Source organism: Musa acuminata, chromosome BXJ1-7, assembly GCF_036884655.1.
Source record: "Musa acuminata AAA Group cultivar baxijiao chromosome BXJ1-7, Cavendish_Baxijiao_AAA, whole genome shotgun sequence".
Lineage (NCBI taxonomy): Eukaryota > Viridiplantae > Streptophyta > Magnoliopsida > Zingiberales > Musaceae > Musa > Musa acuminata.
In genome coordinates, this window is record NC_088333.1 from 40,539,520 (window position 1) to 40,564,354 (window position 24,835).

General features: G+C 40.9%; 3 protein-coding genes and 1 non-coding gene across 4 annotated transcripts; 2 read left to right on the plus strand and 2 right to left on the minus strand.

Moving 5' to 3' along the window:
• The first annotated feature begins 3,247 nt into the window (after positions 1-3,247).
• TRNAR-ACG (transfer RNA arginine (anticodon ACG)) lies at positions 3,248-3,320 on the plus strand. Its single transcript has one exon. It is a non-coding gene; the product is annotated as a tRNA-Arg (tRNA).
• A 1,404-nt stretch (positions 3,321-4,724) lies between these two features.
• Positions 4,725-6,843, minus strand: LOC135679767 (triacylglycerol lipase 2-like). Its single transcript, XM_065193748.1, has 9 exons — positions 6,664-6,843; positions 6,468-6,578; positions 6,213-6,353; positions 6,037-6,147; positions 5,752-5,895; positions 5,585-5,625; positions 5,421-5,500; positions 5,156-5,251; positions 4,725-5,050 (listed from the first exon to the last, which is right to left on the minus strand). The coding sequence occupies exons 1-9, from the start codon at positions 6,841-6,843 to the stop codon at positions 4,725-4,727; spliced, it is 1,230 nt and encodes a 409-aa protein (XP_065049820.1).
• Positions 6,844-12,330: 5,487 nt separating this feature from the next.
• LOC135679768 (triacylglycerol lipase 2-like) lies at positions 12,331-21,813 on the minus strand. Its single transcript, XM_065193749.1, has 11 exons — positions 21,805-21,813; positions 21,675-21,694; positions 14,358-14,415; positions 14,153-14,263; positions 13,897-14,037; positions 13,715-13,825; positions 13,437-13,580; positions 13,262-13,302; positions 13,023-13,102; positions 12,757-12,852; positions 12,331-12,653 (listed from the first exon to the last, which is right to left on the minus strand). Exons 1-11 carry the CDS (start codon positions 21,811-21,813, stop codon positions 12,331-12,333), a joined length of 1,134 nt encoding a protein of 377 aa, XP_065049821.1.
• LOC135679769 (triacylglycerol lipase 2-like) lies at positions 21,812-23,930 on the plus strand. The gene is made up of 9 exons (XM_065193750.1): positions 21,812-21,991; positions 22,077-22,187; positions 22,302-22,442; positions 22,508-22,618; positions 22,760-22,903; positions 23,030-23,070; positions 23,155-23,234; positions 23,404-23,499; positions 23,605-23,930. Exons 1-9 carry the CDS (start codon positions 21,812-21,814, stop codon positions 23,928-23,930), a joined length of 1,230 nt encoding a protein of 409 aa, XP_065049822.1.
• Positions 23,931-24,835: the final 905 nt, after the last annotated feature.

A 24,835-nucleotide genomic window follows, 5' to 3' on the forward strand; every position in this document is an offset into this window, starting at 1 on the left:
CTCGTTAATGGCCTTCTTATAGGGCGGAGGAGGAGGAGGAAGGAGATGGAGAGGGTGATCTGTGCAGGCAGTTGAAGGGTGGTGATGCGTGATCTTCGCTACTTGTTACTGACATTGTTATGGCCTTTCACAACTGCATGTAACTGTACAAAAGTTGAAAAATAGATTGTTGTTGTGTGCAATACAAGAAGTCGAACTAAATTTAAACTCTTCACCTCTAATCAAAATGACATGCCGTTTAAAAAGGCCCGCATAACATATTATTGGGCAAATTCATGCAAACATAATAGAAGAACATTGAGATCACGGAAAATGTCACAAGAGATCGTGTCTTCCGAATGAAAATAAAAGATACTATTGGTAATGGATCACGTTGACACTCTAATTTTAGCATTGAACCATTTGTTTCTTTTTATTCAAAACTTTTTATTGGTGATAGGTTGATGATATTCCTACCTAGTGAACATGTATAGCGAGTGTTACGATAGGGTCTATTATGTATGCCTCAGCGATAGGATAGGATATCCTATGCCTCAATGATATGATCTATCATGTATGTTTTGTTATGTACTAGGCCTGATATAGCGCATCTCTAAGTGTCATGAACAGGTATCAAGCGGATCCAGGCTTGGAGTACTGGAAAGCAATAAAGTATATCCTTAAATACCTGAGAAGAACTAAGGAGCTTTTATTGGTATATGAATGTAATAGCCTCAAGATTGAAGGCTACACGGACTCGAGTTTATAGTCTGATATCAATGATAGCAAGTCGAATTTGGGGTATATGTACACAATGAATGGAGGAGTAATATGCTGGAAGAGTTCCAAGCAAAATACTATTGCTGACTCGACTACAAAGACGGAATACATTGATATGGTAGAGACAACAAAGGATATAATTTGGATGAAGACATTTATAACAGATCTGAGAGTCGTGCCAAGCAACGAGGAGCCTATTCCAGTATATTGTGACAACAATGAGGCGATTACTTAAACAAAGGAATCAAGTCTCATCAGAAGTCTAAGCACATTCTAAGGAGGTTCCACATGATCATAGAGAACGTGAGCCGAGGAGATGTAGTAGTGAAAAGAGTTACATCCGAAGATAACATTGCAAAACCATTGACAAAACCGTTATCACGTATTGTCTTTAAGCGTCACAAGGATTTGATGGGGATCAGACACATAGGTGATCGACTTTAGGTCAAGTGGGAGAGTGTTAGTCATAGGTGCCCTAGAAGCCAATTACGTGAGTGATGACACGCAGTCTTTTTGCTTAATATTATTATTTGATATTTTATCATTTTATATTATTTGTAGCATGAATATATTGTGATGTCTATGGATCTATGTAATGAGAATCGGATCGTGATAAGATCACGATAATGAGATTGATTCACCTTTAAACATAGATCCTAAATAATCTCGGTCATAGGTTGCTCGAGACGGACATTGAGATAATCAGATAGGCTGGTATGCTGTATACCCATCTATATGATGGATGCAGCTGATCTCATAGCTACTTGTGTGGGGACACTAAGGGTGCATTACAGGTGCTCATTTGAGAATGAGTTTATTGATTGAGCTACTTACGGAATGCTAGATGGTTGATGATATCTTATTGTCAGACACCGATTCCGCAGTCCTAGTGGTGTTTCGGGTCCTTAGACTTTAGGCACCAAGAATGTTCTGTATGAGTATTTTATTCTTTTATAACAGACTTATAGTTCTGGAGGTTCCAAATCTAGCACAATCGGTCATCGGGAGTGGTAGCCAACCTTACGAGGACAATTGAGTATTAATAGAGGATCATCCACTCTCGGTATTATGAGAAGAATATCTCATGTGTTTTTGCTTAGACAAATCCCTAGCTAGGATAATTCAAATCGAAAGAGAAAGAGTTCTCAAAGGGAATCCGATTAGAGCAAGACTCAAGTAGAAACCGTATGGGTCTGATAGCACTATACCCGATATACAATCTTAGGGATATTAGATGGATGAGAGACTATATGTATACGGTAACCAAGGATAGATTGGTCCAATGGATTGGATTCCCCTATATCGTCTGGGGACTGCGACGTAGTGGCATAGTACATCCACAGTCGATGAATTGAGTGAATTATTATGGAGATAATAATTCACTGAGCCAGAAGGAGTTTTGATATATATGATTCATGACCAACTTGATATTGGGCTTAGAAGGTCACACACATATTGTAGGCGTTGCAATGAGTAGAGGTTCGGATATGAGATATCCGCCGGAGCTCATATCTTATTGGATATCCAATAAGCCCATGAATTATTGATTCTATAGATGAGATCCAATAAGAGCCTATGAGAGATTATTGAATAGAGATCTAATAATCTAATAGGCTTGGGTAGTCGGATGAAGATCCAATACCTAATAGGGCAAGATCTATTAGGGTTAAGTTGACAGAGGACCTCTATAAATAGGAGGGAACTAGTGGTTCTTGAGCTAAAGACTTTTTTGTTACCTCTCCTATTCTCCTCCCCTTCTCCTCGTTAGAGCAAGTCTGGAGTTTTAATGGGCATCGTCGTAGCCTTACTTTGAGGATCACCACTACAAAGGAGGTCGCTTGACCTCCTTCACTCACTCCTAAAGGTCTATAGGGATTCAGGGATATATGATCTCTCTATGTAACATAATCTTTCGTATATGCAGTTTTCGATTTTTACGTATCAATCTTCGCACGACGACGAACACATATTTGGGAATTTGAAGTTTTTCTTTTTCTGTTCTTCTGCTGTATATGTGATGTCGCCCTCAGATTTCCTTACGGTCAGTTCCCTATAAATACATGTATTCTTGTAAAGAATAAAAAAATTTTGAAAGTGAATTTTAATAAAATAACTACTTTGCTCTTTTTACAACAAAGAACAGAAATGGCAATTCATTTATTTTAATCATATATTATTATAGTGTCATAAGAATACTTTTTACGAAGTTAAGTTATATTATTCTATGAGATTTTTAATGAGGTTTTAAACCTTTAAATCATACATAAAAACATTATCGATAAGAATTATTTTACTATGAGAAAGGAAGCATTCGTTGAGAATCGTAGAAGACTAAAGGTCGATAAATAAATAATATATAAAAAAAACAGCTAAACATTTGCTTGGTTTCGTATTTTTTATTAACATCTTCGAAAGAAAATTAAAATTTTCATTATCGTATTAAAATCACTAAGTTATTCTTCTGTGTTTAAATTTCTCTTGCATTGTCGACTCTGTGGCCCAATGGATAAGGCGCTGGTCTACGGAACCAGAGATTCTGGGTTCGATCCCCAGCAGAGTCGTGTGAAATCAATTTTATTTTATTAATTTTTTTAGTGAAATTAATAAAATTTTTGGATTAAATTAAATATATATATATATATATATATTTTATTTAAATAAAAGCTGTCTTCTTACCTGGCCATATAGATTCATGGTCTGGCAGCACTATGATTTGAGATGTGCAAGCAGGCCTTTCAAGGACTTCGCAGCTGTTCAATGCAGCATAGGCCATAGGGTTTGCAAGATCTCAATGCAGCAAATTATGAGAGATAATGGACATCATCACTTGAGCTTCTTGTATACACACAGCAGCTACCAACCAACCATTCGATGCTAGTCAATCATTAGAAGTTGTTTATCGATACTTTTTTTTTTTTCTATCGTTTTGGCATTATAATGAGGATCGATGTATCACAGGAGCACTATCCAATAGACGCTTCCAATGAGTGACCTAACAAGGATGCTCAGATCTCCATCGATAGCACTTTTGCCTTTGCCTAACAAGGATGTCCACGCCAAACGGCAGTAGATGACTTCTCGATCCTACCAATATAGACTTCTAAAGATAACTTGACATATGTCAGAGGGCACCATCTTGTATGACACCTTGTCGATATATTTATTGACGATCATAATTTCGAATGTGCACTATTGATTTATGCTCGTTTCTACGTCTTTGTAGATCCAATCCAGTGGATATGGCTTTAGATAAGGAATGATCTTGAGTCCAAGTTTTTATGATTAACTTATCGAGATTAAATTCTTTTGGATTTCAATGTTAATGATTGCATTGATGATATCTTGTTTCACTTAGATCTTGAGAGTGAATAATTCTTCTCAAACTTTTGGATTGAGGGTTGGATTCAAATATCTAACATTTGGTCTAGCCATAAGTGATAGACTCGATTCCAAGTGTGAAACGAGTGCTAGTTTGGTTTGATCATCTTCCACAGTAGCAGTTGCCTTATATCGATTATGATTATTCTTCTTCCATGTTATTTGCGAAGGTAGAGGCAATAGCTTTATAAAATAAATACTATACACCAACATGCATTTTTATTGGAAAACAAACTCATTCCTCACCCTCCACACGCACCAAAGAAGACATGTAGCAACAACAGCACTATATATCAACCCAGATTTATCACCAATCTACTTGTGTTATGATAGATACTGTTTCGATTGACGACGACTCATCGGATGTGATGCCACTTAGTAGAAGCTGAAACGGTCGAAAAGGGATATAGCATGGATGCCGATTCGATTGGTTAAACATATGATTTATTATACGGAGATATATGATTTATTTCTCTTTCACCTCCCTTCGTACATGAATCTCCCGCGGAGTGAGTACACAAAGAATGTCAAGTCGGCAGCAATCGCGTATAGTTATAATATTAAGCACTGCACCGGGAAGAAGCCCATCAACTGTGTTTGTCGAAGAATGCGATGAGGCCGTCGTAGACGACCTGCTTGGCATTCACCCCCATCACGAAGTCCAGATGTGCGTACTCCTTCACCAGCTGAGCCACGAGCTTGTCGGCGGCGTCATGGTTGCTGAGATCATTCAACAGCAGCTGCACGTCCTTCACGTCCGACAGCATGTCCCCGCCGCCGTAGCAGAGCAGCAGCGGCAGGTGGTGTGGAATGTTGGACAAATGGTACTCGGGTGGGCTGCTCTGCCCATACGCAGCCATGTTGGCCGTACTGCTCCCGTGGTCGTATTTTGTTATCACTCCACGTCTGAATGCTGGGAGTACTCAAAGACAGGTAGGTATACAGACACTCTCTTGTGAGGAAGAAATCTAAGTAGCTAAAGTATATGATATTTTAGATTTGTATCAGACTGACTGACTCTGTGAAAAATGGACGAGTGTCCTCACGGATGTAGGCTGGAGTTCATACTTCAAGTACTTGTCAACAGTGGAGTCATTGAGGCAGCAGTTTGGCCCTACATCCAAAGTGAGTGTGTGGGTGTGTGTTGCAGAACAAGGAAGGAAAAGCCAATACACATATATGTAAATTAATTGAAGACTACAATAATAAATACATATATGATTAAAGTCAAATCAAACTTATGTTGCCGGCGGAATATTATCACCGGAATAATTTGTACGTACCTGTTAATGATGCCATAAGGTCGTAGCAGTTCACCCCCGGCATAGCGCAGACCAACTCCAAAAACTTGGTTCCGACTGCCCTGCTTATCCATATTAGGGAACACACTTGAATTAGAAGAGCACATTTACTTTTGACAACAAGAGGGATATGTTAGTTTATGTACCCTTTAGGATCAAATTCTGCCACTCCAAGCGCTCCCAACATCTGCATGAAAAAAAGCAAGAAAGCTATGACACAGCTCTGGACGTCGGAAAATTAAAGAGGAAGATAATGAATGATGTAGCTCCCTTGATGAGAAAAATCAATCGAGTGTCGTGAACTCGTTCTTACTTCTCCTGCGAATGCGCTGGCTGCAGCTCTTCCGATCGTAGTTGTCATGGAAGTCAGATAGGCCACCGGAGTCAAAAGGGCAGCTGACTTGATCTTATCCACCAGCTTCCCTTCAGAGAACGCTGATAGAGCAGTCAGAGTTCCCTGTAGCATCATCCAACGTCTGTCAGTTGTTGTAGTTGTAGTGGTGGCAGTAAGTAGCAGAACATACATACGAAGTAATTCAATGTGGAAGGAAGAATGATATGTATTGGCATTAAAGTAATTAAAAGAAAAGTCTCCTACCATGGAGTGACCGACATAGTGCAGCTTCTGCCCAGTTTTCTGGAATACGAAACCCACAGTAGCAGGCAAATCATAGCTGGCCAACTCATCCCATGACCACGCCCAATAAGCCTACCAGACAACAAAAGGATGATGCTCAATACATCATAATCAGCAACGTAGAGAAGATGACCAACCGTGTCTGATGTTTTGAGAGACTCATGGCGACGGCTCCACCTGGTGCCCCTGCCGTGTGTAATCCATACATCGAATCCGTTGTCTGCAAGTACGAAAGGCAGCGATTGTTGAGGTGGATTCAGTAGCCATGTCAACCCGTCCTGCCATCATTCATCGATCGTCAATCATCATCATCATCAGAATGACGAAGAAGACAACGTACCCTGCATGCATGCATGCATGGCAACACATTCAGATTGCTTAAGGGAACGTACCGAGAGGACTCCATGTTGGAGCAGCACCGGCTGCCTCTTGCCCGCGCTGCCGCCTCCTCTTCCTTGTGGGATCCTGTGCATGGTCAGTATGTACCCGTCTTGCGTCTTCACCTGCAAGAGACGCAACAAGCTTCAACCACTCATGCCATGCCCGCATAAATCATCAATCCACCCACGTTTATCTGCACTCCGCTACCTCATATTCTCGGCACTCGTAACCCCGAGGGCTCACCACGGCGGTGCACACCCCATCATCCGCCGCCTCGAGGCTTTGCACCAGCTGCCGTCTTCCGTGAGCTCCAGCCAGCTCGCCCTGGAAGCCCATGGAGAGGACGAAGAAGATGACGAGACGCCAGTTAAAGCAACGGAATCCCATGTTGGAGGTAAGCGAAAGGTGAGATCACCTCCTTCACCAAGGATTGGTCTTCTTACGGGGAGAAGGATGAGGAGGAAGTGGATGAAGGATGAGACCTCGTTCATGGCCTTCTTATAGGGCGGAGGAGGAGGAGGAGGAAGGAGATGGCGAGGATGATCTGTGCAGGCAGTTGAAGGGTGGTGATATGTGATTCTCGCTACGTGTTAACGGCTCTCAAAAACTGGCATTTAATCCACCCAAATCTTATTCTATCAACACTTTAAGACATAACAAGTCATATAATTTTCATATTCCGTTGGTCTAATTTTGTTGTTGTTGTTGTTGTTAATGGTTTGTTGTTGTGACCTTTTTTCACTAACTCCACAAAAATTGAAAATTAGATTGCCGTTGTGTGAAATATAAATTATTGAGATAAATTTAAACTCTTCACCTCTACAGTTTATGACATGCTCTGCATTACATATTCCACCTAGCATATCTCTTAACGGTGATTTGCTAGTATAACCATGCACTACCCGATTGAAAGCAAACTGATAGTATGGTAAGCTTTCGTCTCATTTCTTTATGTGTCAAAGTTGTATCCTCGAAGGAGATGAACCATAGTGTTGTTTACTACCTCGGTCTGGCAATCAACTTATGGATGGAAGGCCGTGCTCCTCTTCGATTTAGCATCTATAGTGGTCCAAAGTGAACTCCAAAAGCAGCTCAAGAAATGCCCGTCATGGTCTAACACGATTGAACTTGAAAGATCAAAGTGTGTCCACATCTGTTAGAAGAATAATCGAGCTACTCCTCTGATTATTGTCTTCTTGTAAGGTATGAGCCCCACCATCTTTGAAAACCTATCGACCGCCACAAATAGATAGTCGTGTCCCCATTTCATCATAGGTAGACCTCTTAAGAAGTTTATAGATATTCTCTCCCATGATCATGATAGAACGGACAATGGAGTATACAACCCCGATTTTTATTTAGTTGGTTTTGAAGTGCTACAAAGGATGCATCCTCACATGAATTGAGCCAAGTCCTGCTACATCTAGGGCTAATAAACATATCATTACAGGTTCTCCAAGGTTTTGCTCATGCTGAAGTTTCCTACAACTTTTGTGTTGGAAAATCTAGAGGTGATATCACATGCACAGTGGAAGAATAGAAAACAAAAATCCTCAAATTTTCTATAAATTGTGTTTGTCATCATGCGAAGATTGGTACACAAAATTCATAAAACTAATAAGTACATACATGAAAGATTGTGTCACCTAAGGAGATCGTATATCCTTGAATCCCTATAGATCTATAGGAGTGGGTGAAAGAGGTCAAGCGTTCTCCTCTCTAGCGGTGATCCACATAGTAGAACTGTGACGATCCTCCTCGAATCTCTAGGCCTACTATTTGAGGAGGAGAAAGGGAGAGGATAATAGAAAGTGACAGCCAAGAGAAGCTCTAGCATATGAACCTTTGGTTCCCTCCTATTTACAGAGCCCCCCTGTTAACTTAACCTTATTGGATCTTGCCCTATTGGGTATTGGATCTCCATCCAACTACCCAAGCCTCTTAGATTAGTAGATCTCTATCGAATAATCTCTCATTTAATCTTATTGGATCTCAATCATAGGATCCAATAATTCATGGGCTTATTGGATATCCAATAAGATAGGGGCTCCGACGGATATCTCATATCTGAACCTCTACTCATCGCAATGCTTACCATATGCATGTTATCCTCTAGGCCTAATATCAAGCTAGTCATGAATCATACCAGTTAGAACTCTTTTTTGCTTGGTAAATTATTATATCAATAATAATTCACTCGATTCATCGACTGCGAACGTACTTGGCCACTATGCCGAAGTCCTCAGACGATACAAGAGAATCCAATCCATTGGACTTGTCTATCCTCGGTTACCCCATACCTATAGTCTCTCATCCGTCTAATATCTCAAAGACTGTATACCAGGCATGGTACTGTCAAGCCCAAACAGTTTCTACTCGAGTCTCGCTCTAATCAAATTCTCCCAGAAAACTCTCTCTCAATTCGAATGACCATAACGAGAGATTTGTCTAAGCAAAAACACATGGGATATTCCTTTTATAACACCGAGAGTGGATGATCCTCTATCGACAATCAATAGCCCTCGTAAGGTTGTCTACAACCCCCGATGACTGGTTGTACTAGATCTGGAACCTCTAGACCTATAAGTTTGATATCTAAGAGTGGAATACTCATACATGATATCCTTAGTGTCTCAAGTCTAAGAACCAAATACTCTATTGGGACTACAAAATCGTTGTTTGATAATAAGACATCATCAACCATCCAGCATTCTGTAAGCAGATAAATTAGTGAATTTATTCTCCAATGAGCACATGTACTGTACCCCTAGTGTCCCCACATGAGCAACTATGAGACTAGTTGCATCTATCATATGGACGGGTATACAACACACTAGTCAACACCCTAGTATATATGGTTATCTCGATGTCCCTCTCGAGTGACTTATGACCGGGATTATTTAGGATATGTGTTTAAAGGTGAATCGGTCTCATTATCGTGATCTCATCACGATCCGATTCCCATTACACAGATCCATAGAAATCAATATATATTAATGTATATATGTAATAAACAATATAAAGTGATAAAATATCAAATAATAATAATAAGCAAAAAGACTACGTGTCAAGTCATATGTGTCATCACTCACGTGATTGACTTGCAGGGCACCTATGACTAGCATTTTAATGAGTATGCTTCTCGTATCTAATTCATACACAAATCTAAGTACCTGTGTAGAGCAGTCCTCCTCGGAGCATAAATTCTATATTAGTTATTGACTTTCTCTATGATGTCTTTGAACTCTAGGTCTTCCATGTACATGTCTACATCATTCTCATGAAAACTAGATATGACTTGCATATGCATGAAAAGTGATTGGAGGTCACGATAACATGTCAGCAAGCTTATTTCGTACTCTCTCTTTATACTTGATCACTGGGCTGAATGAATGTGGATATGGCATCCACTTCATATGTCATGCTTGTTACAGTTTAGATTGCATCTAAACAGCCCCGACGCATCCACCACCAACTCGAACAAATGCTTTAAAATCTATGTTAATATGAGATCTCTAAGAATGCTTGAGGAGAACCAAAATAGAGAGAGTCAACTCATCTCATTTTGGAAATTGATATATTCCCAAACAATACTCAAATGGGAAAAGAAACTTGCAGCACCCCAAATAAGTGATACATTACAGTACGTTAATGATGGTTTGTTACTTTAGTAGTTGATAGTTTGTTCGTACACTTCCCATTGCAAAGAATGATTTGTGAAGAGATCTTGATGTGTGAAATGCAACTTTTAAATAATTAACCATCGATAGTTCATGCTGATTTCGTGCTCCACTACATGTTGTGGGGGAAGTATGCTGAATTCTTCAAAGAGCTTCAAGTATTTATTGATGAGCTGTTGTAAGCCTATATCTTATATGGTTTTATGGTCCGATACTGAGGCTAATGTTTGTTTTGCTATTGTAATGATAAATAGCATAAACTTTTGACACGTGTTTACCATCCTCTTTGCTTGGATGACATCATTAGGTCGATTGGCCGTCGACTTCTATCCTTCTTGATGATAAACTTATTTTCATCCTTTGGAAATATGTATTGTTGGGGCTAGTATAGACCCTTGAAGATAACTTGACATATACCAAAAGGGCACCACCTCGTATGTCACCTTAACGATATACTTGTTGGTGATCATAATTTTGAATGTGTACTAGCTATTTATGCTCATCTCGACATCTTTCTGGATCCACCTCAGCAGATATGCCTTTAGATGAGAAGTAGTCTCGAGTCTAAGTCTTTGTACTAAGTTATCGAGATGAAATTCTTTTAGATTTCGATGTCAATGATCGCATCGATAATCTCCTATTTCACTTAGATCTTAAGAGAGAATAATTCTTCTCAAACTTTTGGTTATAGAGTTGGATTCAAGTCTATAACCTTTGGTTCGAGTGTGAAATAGGTGCTAGTTCGGTTTGATCATCTCTTACGATAGCGATCGCCTTACATCGATTTTGATTATTCTTCTTTCACTTCTTCAGGAAGAGTTTGGAATGATCCTTCTAGTGCTTCTCCCATATTTGACCTATAATCTTATAGTGATCACAAATAAATTGTTTCTTTTAGAAGAAGATGTGGCTTTATCACTCTTGGGATTCTTCTTGGCTTTCGGGTGATTCCCTTTTGCCTTCTCCATATTTTTCACGATACGTGTTTAATTCTTTTTCTCGATCGTCATTAACATCAAGCTCATTGTTGTGTTATAGTATGTTTTGAAGAAGCTTAGCTCATTGTTTATCTGGGCATGGAGGCCAATGGTGTATTTCATCATCGTCGAGTAGTCATCGAGGGAAATTTCGAGTGCCACCACTTGTTGTCAGAACTTAGTAGTGTATTCTTGTATGGATCGGTCCCTTTCTTGGTGTATGTGGTGCCACTTTCTTCAACTTTCTTTGAGATACCCCATAGGGTAAAATTCTTCTCGTACGAGCCTTTTAAATCATGTCCATTGTATGTCTTTATCGTTATTGGTTCGAAGATAGGATTTCAACCATTCGATTATATTTGGTCAACATGAGTCGCTCAAGCATCACCCTATCCTCGCTACTGTAGTCATATAGATTAAAATAAGTATCAAATTGATCTATCCATTAGTCTAATACATTAGAATTGATTGAGCCATCGTAGGAGGGTAAGTTAATGAGAAACTCGATGCGAAAGGGTGGAGTCCTTGATGTGATGTTTCATTCAACAATGTCTTGTTTGTAATTATACGGATCGAGACGACTCTGTCTCTCCTTTACGGTGATGTTCTTTCCTCATTCAATATTCACTTTAGATGGGGGCACACCCGTTATTTTTGAGAGAGAGGTGAGCCTTAAGTTTTTAGGGTTAAAAAACTTTTCTATGATTTTCCTTATTTGGTTTCTTATACTAAGAAACATACATATCTTTGAATTAAACCTTACCTACGACTGTCAAGCAATTTGGCGATGTCATTTGCCAAGGTAGAAGCAATAGCTTTATAAAAAAATACTATACACCGACATGCATTTTTATTGGAAAACTAACTCATTCCTCACCCTCCACACGCACCAAAGAAGACATGTAGCACCAACAGCACAGAGATCAACCCAGATTTATCACCAATCTACTTGTGTTATGATAGATACTGTTTCGATTGACGATGACTCATCGGATGTGATGCCACTTAGTAGAAGCTGTAACGGTGGAAAATAGATATAGCATGGATGCCGATTCGACTGGTTAAACATATGATTTATTATACAGAGATATATGATTTATTTATCTTTCATCTCCCTTTGTACATGAATCTCCCACAGAGTGAGTACACAAAGAATGTCAAGTCAGCAGCAATCGCGTATAGTTATAATATTAAGCACTGCACCGGGAAGAAGCCCATCAACTGTGTTTGCCGAAGAATGCGACGAGGCCGTCGTAGACGACCTGCTTGGCATTCACCCCCATCACGAAGTCCAGATGTGCGTACTCCTTCACCAGCTGAGCCACGAGCTTGTCGGCGTCATGGTTGCGGAGATCTTTCAACAGCAGCTGCACGTCCTTGACGTCCGACAGCATGTCACCGCCGCCGTAGCTGAGCAGCAGCGGCAGGTGGTGTGGAATGTTGGGCATGTGGTACTCGGGTGGGCTGCTCTGCCCATACGCAACCATGTTGGCCATACTGCTCCCGTAGTCGTATTTTGTTATCACTCCACTTCTGATCGCTGTGAGTGGTCAACGAAAGTTTTACATACTCTATTGTGAGAAAGAAATCTATGTAGCTCAAGTATATGAATGATATTTTGGATTTGTATCAGACTGACTGACTCTGTAAAAAATGGACGAGTGTCCTCACGGATGTCGGCTGGAGTTCATACTTCAAGTACATGTCAACAGTGGAGTAATTGAGGCAGCAGTTTGGCCCTACATCCAAAGTGAGTGTGTGTGTGTGTGTGAGTGCAGAATAAGGAAGGAAAAGCCATTACACAAATGTAAATTAATTGAAGACTACAATAATAAATACATATATGATTAAAGTCAAATCAAACATATGTTGCGGGCGGAATATTATCAGCGGAATAATTTGTGCGTACCTGTGAATGATGCCATAAGGTCGTAGCAGTTCACCCCCGGCATAGCGCAGACGAACTCCAAATAATTGGTTCCGACTGCCCTGCTTATCCATTAGGGAAGACAGTTGAATTAGAAGGAAGAGCTTTAACGATAACATCACTCAATGTATGGTCGGTCGGTCATGTTGATAAGGCCTCTGATGCTTTTGTCAGCACATTTTCTTTTGACAACAACGAGAGGGATGTGTTAGTTTACGTACCCTTTAGGATCAAATTCTCCCACTCCAAGTGCTCCCAACATCTGCAAGAAAAAGCAAGAAAGCTATGACACACCTCTGGACGTAGGTAAATTAGAAGAAGATAATGTGATGTAGCTCCCTCCCTCCCTCCCTTGATGACAGAAACATTCAAAGAGTGTTGTGAACTCGTTCTTACTTCTCCTGAGAATGCGCTGCCTGCAGCTCTTCCGATTGGAGTTGTCATGTAAGTCAGATAGGCCACCGGAGTCAAAAGGGCAGCTGACTTGATCTTATCCACCAGCTTCCCCTCGGAGAATGCTGATAGAGCTGTCAGAGTTCCCTGTAGCATCATCCAACGTCAGTCAGTTGTTGTAGTTGTAGTGGTGGCAGTAAGTAGCAGAACATACATGCAAAGTAATTCAAAGTGGAAGGAAGAATGACATGTTTCGCATTAAAGTACGTAAAGTCTCCTACCATGGAGTGACCAACATAGTGCAGCTTCTGCCCAGTTTGCTGGAATACAAAACCCACAGTGGCAGGCAAATCAAAGCTGGCCAACTCATCCCATGACCACGCCCAATAAGCCTGCGAGACAACAACAGGGTGATGAACCTGCTCAAGACTTCATAATCAGCATTGTAGAGAAGATGACCAACCGGGTTTGATGTATCGAGAGACTCATGGCGACGGCTCCACCTGGTGCCCCTGCCGTGTGTGATCCAGACATCGAATCCGCTGTCTGCAAGTACGAAAGCCAGTGATTGTTGAGGTGGATTCAGAAGCCATGTCAACCCGTCCTGCCATCATTCATCCATCATGCGTCGATCATCAGAAGAAGAATGACGAAGACGACAACGTACTGTACGTACATGCATGCATGGCAACACATGCAGATTGCTCGAGGAAACGTACCATGAGGACTCCATGTTGGAGCAGCACAGGCTGCCTCTTCCCCGCGCTGCCGCCTCCTCGTCCTTGTGGTATCCTGTGCATGGTCAGTATGTACCCATCTTGCGTCTTCACCTGCAAGGGACGCAACGCAGCAAGCTTCAGCCACTCATGCCATGCCCGCATCAATCATCCATCCATCCATCCACATTTATCTGCACTCGGCTACCTCATATTCTTGGCACTCGTAACCCTGAGGGCTCACCACGGCGGTGCACACGCCGTCATCCGGAGGCTCGAGGCTCTGCAGCAGCTGCCGTCGTCCGTGAGCTCCGGCCAGCTCGCAATGGAAGCCCATGGAGAAGACGAAGGTGATGACGAGAAGCCAGCAACGGAATCCCATGTTGGAGGTAAGCCAAGGATGAGATCACCTACTTCACCAAGGATTGGCCTTGTTATAGTGAGGAGGGTGAGGAGGAAGTCAGTGAAGGATGATACCTCGTTAATGGCCTTCTTATAGGGCGGAGGAGGAGGAGGAAGGAGATGGAGAGGGTGATCTGTGCAGGCAGTTGAAGGGTGGTGATGCGTGATCTTCGCTACTTGTTACTGACATTGTTATGGCCTTTCACAACTGCATGTAACTGTACAAAAGTTGAAAAATAGATTGTTGTTGTGTGCAATACAAGAAGTCGAACTAAATTTAAACTCTTCACCTCTAATCAAAATGACATGCCGTTTAAAAAGGCCCGCATAACATATTATTGGGCAAATTCATGCAAACATAATAGAAGAACATTGAGATCACGGAAAATGTCACAAGAGATCGTGTCTTCCGAATGAAAATAAAAGATACTATTGGTAATGGATCACGTTGACACTCTAATTTTAGCATTGAACCATTTGTTTCTTTTTATTCAAAACTTTTTATTGGTGATAGGTTGATGATATTCCTACCTAGTGAACATGTATAGCGAGTGTTACGATAGGGTCTATTATGTATGCCTCAGCGATAGGATAGGATATCCTATGCCTCAATGATATGATCTATCATGTATGTTTTGTTATGTACTAGGCCTGATATAGCACATCTCTAAGTGTCATGAACAGGTATCAGGCGGATCCAGGCTTGGAGTACTGGAAAGCAGTAAAGTATATCCTTAAATACCTGAGAAGAACTAAGGAGCTTTTATTGGTATATGAATGTAATAGCCTCAAGATTGAAGGCTACACGGACTCGAGTTTATAGTCTGATATCAATGATAGCAAGTCGAATTTGGGGTATATGTACACAATGAATGGAGGAGTAATATGCTGGAAGAGTTCCAAACAAAATACTATTGCTGACTCGACTACAAAGACGGAATACATTGATATGGTAGAGACAACAAAGGATATAATTTGGATGAAGACATTTATAACAGATCTGAGAGTCGTGCCAAGCAACGAGGAGCCTATTCCAGTATATTGTGACAACAATGAGGCGATTACTTAAACAAAGGAATCAAGTCTCATCAGAAGTCTAAGCACATTCTAAGGAGGTTCCACATGATCATAGAGAACGTGAGCCGAGGAGATGTAGTAGTGGAAAGAGTTACATCCGAAGATAACATTGCAAAACCATTGACAAAACCGTTATCACATATTGTCTTTAAGCGTCACAAGGATTTGATGGGGATCAGACACATAGGTGATCGACTTTAGGTCAAGTGGGAGAGTGTTAGTCATAGGTGCCCTAGAAGCTAATTACGTGAGTGATGACACGCAGTCTTTTTGCTTAATATTATTATTTGATATTTTATCATTTTATATTATTTGTAGCATGAATATATTGTGATGTCTATGGATCTATGTAATGAGAATCGGATCGTGATAAGATCACGATAATGAGATTGATTCACCTTTAAACATAGATCCTAAATAATCCCGGTCATAGGTTGCTCGAGACGAACATTGAGATAACCGGATCGGCTGGTATGCTGTATACCCATCAATATGATGGATGCAGCTGATCTCATAGCTACTCGTGTGGAGACACTAAGGGTGCATTACAGGTGCTCATTTGAGAATGAGTTTATTGATTGAGCTACTTACGGAATGCTAGATGGTTGATGATATCTTATTGTCAGACACCGATTCCGCACATAGGATGGATCTCCTCAAAAGAGAATTCTAGGTCTCACGGAGTGGATATCGTAGGAAAGTACCTTAGAGAGGGTAAACTGTAGATCAACACTATTAGGATTGTAGAGTTTGCTGCAAGGATTCTCCACATAAAATTTGGGCCGAAACTGACAACGTTTGGCCACCGATCGTCAAGCAGAAAACTCAGAAACCTAATCTTTTTCTCTCTATTTCTCTGCACGCTGCCGCTGCACGCTCACTGTGCACGCTGCACTCTCACTCAATTTTGTCTTTTCTCTCTTGATTTCTTTGATTTAGGCTGATGGCCCAAATTTGTCCAAGCTCACATATGGGCTGGACCCAACAGAAAATTAAAGAGGAAGATAATGAATGATGGAGCTCCCTTGATGAGAAAAATCAATCGATTGTCGTGAACTCGTTCTTACTTCTCCTGCGAATGCGCTGGCTGCAGCTCTTCCGATCGTAGTTGTCATGGAAGTCAGATAGGCCACCGGAGTCAAAAGGGCAGCTGACTTGATCTTATCCACCAGCTTCCCTTCAGAGAACGCTGATAGAGCTGTCAGAGTTCCCTGTAGCATCATCCAACGTCTGTCAGTTGTTGTAGTTGTAGTGGTGGCAGTAAGTAGCAGAACATACGTACGAAGTAATTCAAAGTGGAGGCCAATGGTGATCAAAGTAGCAGAACATACATATTATCTTTAAGCGTAAGAAGGGTCTGATGGGGATCAAACACATAGGTGATCGACTTTAGGTCAAGTGAGAGATTGCTAGTCGTAGGTGCCCTAGAAGTCAATTACGTGAGTGATGACACGTATAACTTGACACGCAACCTTTTTGCTTAATATTATTATTTGATATTTTATCACTTTATATTATTTGTAGCTTGAATATATTGTGATGTCCATGAATCTATATTATCGAATGGTTGAAATCCTATCTTCGAACCAATAACGATAAAGACATACAATGGACATGATTTAAAAGGCTCATACGAGAAGAATTTTACCCTATGGGGTATCTTAAATAAAGTTGAAGGAAGTGGCACCACATACACCAAGAAAGGGATCGATCCATACAAGAATACACTACTAAGTTCTGACAAGTGGTGGCACTCGAAATTTCCCTCGATGACTACTCGACGATGATGAAATATACCATTGGCCTCCATGCCCAGATAAACATTGAACTAAGCTTCTTCAAAATATACTATAACACAACAATGAGCTTGATGTTAATGACAATCGAGAAAAAGAATTAAACACGTATCGTGAAAAATATGGAGAAGGCAAAAGGGAATCACCCGAAAGCCAAGAAGAATCTCAAGAGTGATAAAGCCACATCTTCTTCTAAAAGAAACAATTTGTTTGTGATCACTATAAGATTATTGTCAAATATGGGAGAAGCACTAGAAGGATCATTCCAAACTCTTCCTGAAGAAGTGAAAGAAGAATAATCAAAATCGATGTAAGGCGATCGCTATCGTAAGAGATGATCAAACCGAACTAGCACCTATTTCACACTCGAACCAAAGGTTATAGACTTGAATCCAACCCTATAACCAAAAGTTTGAGAAGAATTATTCTCTCTTAAGATCTAAGTGAAATAGGAGATTATCGATGCGATCATTGACATCGAAATCTAAAAGAATTTCATCTCAATAACTTAGTACAAAGACTTAGACTCGAGACTACTTCTCATCTAAAGGCATATCTGCTGAGGTGGATCTAGAAAGATGTAGAGATGAGCATAAATAGCTAGTACACATTCAAAATTATAATCACCAACAAGTATATCGTTAAGGTGACATACGAGGTGGTGCCCTTTTGGTATATGTCAAGTTATCTTCAAGGGTCTATACTAGCCCCAACAATACATATTTCCAAAGGATGAAAATAAGTTTATCATCAAGAAGGATAGAAGTCGACGGCCAATCGACCTAATGATGCCATCCAAGCAAAGAGGATGGTAAACACGTGTCAAAAGTTTATGCTATTTATCATTCAATCGATTACAATAGCAACACAAACATTAGCCTCAGTATTGGACCATAAAACCATATAAGATAAAGGCTTACAACAGCTCATCAATAAATACTTGAAGCTCTTTGAAGAATTCAGCATACTTCCCCCACAACATGTAGTGGAGCACGAAATCAGCATGAACTATCGATGGTTAATTATTTAAAAGTTGCATTTCACACATCAAGATCTCTTCACAAATCATTCTTTGCAATGGGAAGTGTACGAACAAACTATCAACTACTAAAGTAACAAACCATCATTAACGTACTGTAATGTATCACTTATTTGGGGTGCTGCAAGGTTCTTTTCCCATTTGAGTATTGTTTGGGAATATATCAATTTCCAAAACGAGATGAGTTGACTCTCTCTATTTTGGTTCTCCTCAAGCATTCTTAGAGATCTCATATTAACATAGATTTTAAAGCATTTGTTCGAGCTGGTGGTAGATGCGTCGGGGCTGTTTAGATGCAATATAAACTGTAACAAGCATGACATATGAAGTGGATGCCGTATCCACATTCATTCAGCCCAGTGATCAAGTATAAAGAGAGAGTACGAAATAAGCTTGCTGACATGTTATCGTGACCTCCAATCACTTTTCATGCATATGCAAGTCATATCTAGTTTTCATGAGAATGATGTAGACATGTACATGGAAGACCTAGAGTTCAAAGACATCATAGAGAAAGTCAATAACTAATATAGAATTTATGCTCCGAGGAGGACTGCTCTACACAGGTACTTAGATTTGTGTATGAATTAGATACGAGAAGCATACTCATTAGCATTTCATAGGTGCCCTGCAAGTCAATCACGTGAGTGATGACACATATTACTTGACACGCAGTCTTTTTGCTTATTATTATTATTTGATATTTTATCACTTTATATTGTTTATTACATATATACATTAATATATATTGATTTCTATGGATCTGTGTAATGGGAATCGGATCGTGATGAGATCACGATAATGAGACCGATTCACCTTTAAACACATATCCTAAATAATCCCGGTCATAAGTCACTCGAGAGGGACATTGAGATAACCAGATATACTAGGGTGTTGACTAGTGTGTTGTATACCCGTCCATATGATAGATGCAACTAGTCTCATAGTTGCTCATGTGGGGACACTAGGGGTACAGTACATGTGCTCATTGGAGAATAAATTCACTAATTGATCTGCTTACAGAATGCTGGATGGTTGATGATGTCTTATTGTCAAACAACGATTTTGTAGTCCCAATAGAGTATTTGGTTCTTAGACTTGAGACACTAAGGATATCATGTATGAGTATTCCACTCTTAGATATCAAACTTATAGGTCTAGAGGTTCCAGATCTAGTACAACCAGTCATCGGGGGTTGTAGACAACCTTACGAGGGCTATTGATTGTCGATAGAGGATCATCCACTCTCGGTGTTATAAAAGGAATATCCCATGTGTTTTTGCTTAGACAAATCTCTCGTTATGGTCATTCAAATTGAGAGAGAGTTTTCTGGGAGAATTTGATTAGAGCGAGACTCGAGTAGAAACTGTTTGGGCTTGACAGTACCATGCCTGGTATACAGTCTTTGAGATATTAGACGGATGAGAGACTATAGGTATGGGGTAACCGAGGATAGACAAGTCCAATGGATTGGATTCTCTTGTATCGTCTGAGGACTTCGGCATAGTGGCCAAGTACGTTCGCAGTCGATGAATCGAGTGAATTATTATTGATATAATAATTTACCAAGCAAAAAAGAGTTCTAACTGGTATGATTCATGACTAGCTTGATATTAGGCCTAGAGGATAACATGCATATGGTAAGCATTGCGATGAGTAGAGGTTCAGATATGAGATATCCGTCGGAGCCCCTATCTTATTGGATATCCAATAAGCCCATGAATTATTGGATCCTATGATTGAGATCCAATAAGATTAAATGAGAGATTATTCGATAGAGATCTACTAATCTAAGAGGCTTGGGTAGTTGGATGGAGATCCAATACCCAATAGGGCAAGATCCAATAAGGTTAAGTTAACAGGGGGGCTCTGTAAATAGGAGGGAACCAAAGGTTCATATGCTAGAGCTTCTCTTGGCTGTCACTTTCTATTATCCTCTCCCTTTCTCCTCCTCAAATAGTAGGCCTAGAGATTCGAGGAGGATCGTCACAGTTCTACTATGTGGATCACCGCTAGAGAGGAGAACGCTTGACCTCTTTCACCCACTCCTATAGATCTATAGGGATTCAAGGATATACGATCTCCTTAGGTGACACAATCTTTCATGTATGTACTTATTAGTTTTATGAATTTTGTGTACCAATCTTCGCATGATGACAAACACAATTTATAGAAAATTTGAGGATTTTTGTTTTCTATTCTTCCACTGTGCATGTGATATCACCTCTAGATTTTCCAACACAAAAGTTGTAGGAAACTTCAGCATGAGCAAAACCTTGGAGAACCTGTAATGATATGTTTATTAGCCCTAGATGTAGCAGGACTTGGCTCAATTCATGTGAGGATGCATCCTTTGTAGCACTTCAAAACCAACTAAATAAAAATCGGGGTTGTATACTCCATTGTCCGTTCTATCATGATCATGGGAGAGAATATCTATAAACTTCTTAAGAGGTCTACCTATGATGAAATGGGGACACGACTATCTATTTGTGGCGGTCGATAGGTTTTCAAAGATGGTGGGGCTCATACCTTACAAGAAGACAATAATCAGAGGAGTAGCTCGATTATTCTTCTAACAGATGTGGACACACTTTGATCTTTCAAGTTCAATCGTGTTAGACCATGACGGGCATTTCTTGAGCTGCTTTTGGAGTTCACTTTGGACCACTATAGATGCTAAATCGAAGAGGAGCACGGCCTTCCATCCATAAGTTGATTGCCAGACCGAGGTAGTAAACAACACTATGGTTCATCTCCTTCGAGGATACAACTTTGACACATAAAGAAATGAGACGAAAGCTTACCATACTATCAGTTTGCTTTCAATCGGGTAGTGCATGGTTATACTAGCAAATCACCGTTAAGAGATATGCTAGGTGGAATATGTAATGCAGAGCATGTCATAAACTGTAGAGGTGAAGAGTTTAAATTTATCTCAATAATTTATATTTCACACAACGGCAATCTAATTTTCAATTTTTGTGGAGTTAGTGAAAAAAGGTCACAACAACAAACCATTAACAACAACAACAACAACAAAATTAGACCAACGGAATATGAAAATTATATGACTTGTTATGTCTTAAAGTGTTGATAGAATAAGATTTGGGTGGATTAAATGCCAGTTTTTGAGAGCCGTTAACACGTAGCGAGAATCACATATCACCACCCTTCAACTGCCTGCACAGATCATCCTCGCCATCTCCTTCCTCCTCCTCCTCCTCCGCCCTATAAGAAGGCCATGAACGAGGTCTCATCCTTCATCCACTTCCTCCTCATCCTTCTCCCCGTAAGAAGACCAATCCTTGGTGAAGGAGGTGATCTCACCTTTCGCTTACCTCCAACATGGGATTCCGTTGCTTTAACTGGCGTCTCGTCATCTTCTTCGTCCTCTCCATGGGCTTCCAGGGCGAGCTGGCTGGAGCTCACGGAAGACGGCAGCTGGTGCAAAGCCTCGAGGCGGCGGATGATGGGGTGTGCACCGCCGTGGTGAGCCCTCGGGGTTACGAGTGCCGAGAATATGAGGTAGCGGAGTGCAGATAAACGTGGGTGGATTGATGATTTATGCGGGCATGGCATGAGTGGTTGAAGCTTGTTGCGTCTCTTGCAGGTGAAGACGCAAGACGGGTACATACTGACCATGCACAGGATCCCACAAGGAAGAGGAGGCGGCAGCGCGGGCAAGAGGCAGCCGGTGCTGCTCCAACATGGAGTCCTCTCGGTACGTTCCCTTAAGCAATCTGAATGTGTTGCCATGCATGCATGCATGCAGGGTACGTTGTCTTCTTCGTCATTCTGATGATGATGATGATTGACGATCGATGAATGATGGCAGGACGGGTTGACATGGCTACTGAATCCACCTCAACAATCGCTGCCTTTCGTACTTGCAGACAACGGATTCGATGTATGGATTACACACGGCAGGGGCACCAGGTGGAGCCGTCGCCATGAGTCTCTCAAAACATCAGACACGGTTGGTCATCTTCTCTACGTTGCTGATTATGATGTATTGAGCATCATCCTTTTGTTGTCTGGTAGGCTTATTGGGCGTGGTCATGGGATGAGTTGGCCAGCTATGATTTGCCTGCTACTGTGGGTTTCGTATTCCAGAAAACTGGGCAGAAGCTGCACTATGTCGGTCACTCCATGGTAGGAGACTTTTCTTTTAATTACTTTAATGCCAATACATATCATTCTTCCTTCCACATTGAATTACTTCGTATGTATGTTCTGCTACTTACTGCCACCACTACAACTACAACAACTGACAGACGTTGGATGATGCTACAGGGAACTCTGACTGCTCTATCAGCGTTCTCTGAAGGGAAGCTGGTGGATAAGATCAAGTCAGCTGCCCTTTTGACTCCGGTGGCCTATCTGACTTCCATGACAACTACGATCGGAAGAGCTGCAGCCAGCGCATTCGCAGGAGAAGTAAGAACGAGTTCACGACACTCGATTGATTTTTCTCATCAAGGGAGCTACATCATTCATTATCTTCCTCTTTAATTTTCCGACGTCCAGAGCTGTGTCATAGCTTTCTTGCTTTTTTTCATGCAGATGTTGGGAGCGCTTGGAGTGGCAGAATTTGATCCTAAAGGGTACATAAACTAACATATCCCTCTTGTTGTCAAAAGAAAATGTGCTCTTCTAATTCAAGTGTGTTCCCTAATATGGATAAGCAGGGCAGTCGGAACCAAGTTTTTGGAGTTGGTCTGCGCTATGCCGGGGGTGAACTGCTACGACCTTATGGCATCATTAACAGGTACGTACAAATTATTCCGGTGATAATATTCCGCCGGCAACATAAGTTTGATTTGACTTTAATCATATATGTATTTATTATTGTAGTCTTCAATTAATTTACATATATGTGTATTGGCTTTTCCTTCCTTGTTCTGCAACACACACCCACACACTCACTTTGGATGTAGGGCCAAACTGCTGCCTCAATGACTCCACTGTTGACAAGTACTTGAAGTATGAACTCCAGCCTACATCCGTGAGGACACTCGTCCATTTTTCACAGAGTCAGTCAGTCTGATACAAATCTAAAATATCATATACTTTAGCTACTTAGATTTCTTCCTCACAAGAGAGTGTCTGTATACCTACCTGTCTTTGAGTACTCCCAGCATTCAGACGTGGAGTGATAACAAAATACGACCACGGGAGCAGTACGGCCAACATGGCTGCGTATGGGCAGAGCAGCCCACCCGAGTACCATTTGTCCAACATTCCACACCACCTGCCGCTGCTGCTCTGCTACGGCGGCGGGGACATGCTGTCGGACGTGAAGGACGTGCAGCTGCTGTTGAATGATCTCAGCAACCATGACGCCGCCGACAAGCTCGTGGCTCAGCTGGTGAAGGAGTACGCACATCTGGACTTCGTGATGGGGGTGAATGCCAAGCAGGTCGTCTACGACGGCCTCATCGCATTCTTCGACAAACACAGTTGATGGGCTTCTTCCCGGTGCAGTGCTTAATATTATAACTATACGCGATTGCTGCCGACTTGACATTCTTTGTGTACTCACTCCGCGGGAGATTCATGTACGAAGGGAGGTGAAAGAGAAATAAATCATATATCTCCGTATAATAAATCATATGTTTAACCAATCGAATCGGCATCCATGCTATATCCCTTTTCGACCGTTTCAGCTTCTACTAAGTGGCATCACATCCGATGAGTCGTCGTCAATCGAAACAGTATCTATCATAACACAAGTAGATTGGTGATAAATCTGGGTTGATATATAGTGCTGTTGTTGCTACATGTCTTCTTTGGTGCGTGTGGAGGGTGAGGAATGAGTTTGTTTTCCAATAAAAATGCATGTTGGTGTATAGTATTTATTTTATAAAGCTATTGCCTCTACCTTCGCAAATAACATGGAAGAAGAATAATCATAATCGATATAAGGCAACTGCTACTGTGGAAGATGATCAAACCAAACTAGCACTCGTTTCACACTTGGAATCGAGTCTATCACTTATGGCTAGACCAAATGTTAGATATTTGAATCCAACCCTCAATCCAAAAGTTTGAGAAGAATTATTCACTCTCAAGATCTAAGTGAAACAAGATATCATCAATGCAATCATTAACATTGAAATCCAAAAGAATTTAATCTCGATAAGTTAATCATAAAAACTTGGACTCAAGATCATTCCTTATCTAAAGCCATATCCACTGGATTGGATCTACAAAGACGTAGAAACGAGCATAAATCAATAGTGCACATTCGAAATTATGATCGTCAATAAATATATCGACAAGGTGTCATACAAGATGGTGCCCTCTGACATATGTCAAGTTATCTTTAGAAGTCTATATTGGTAGGATCGAGAAGTCATCTACTGCCGT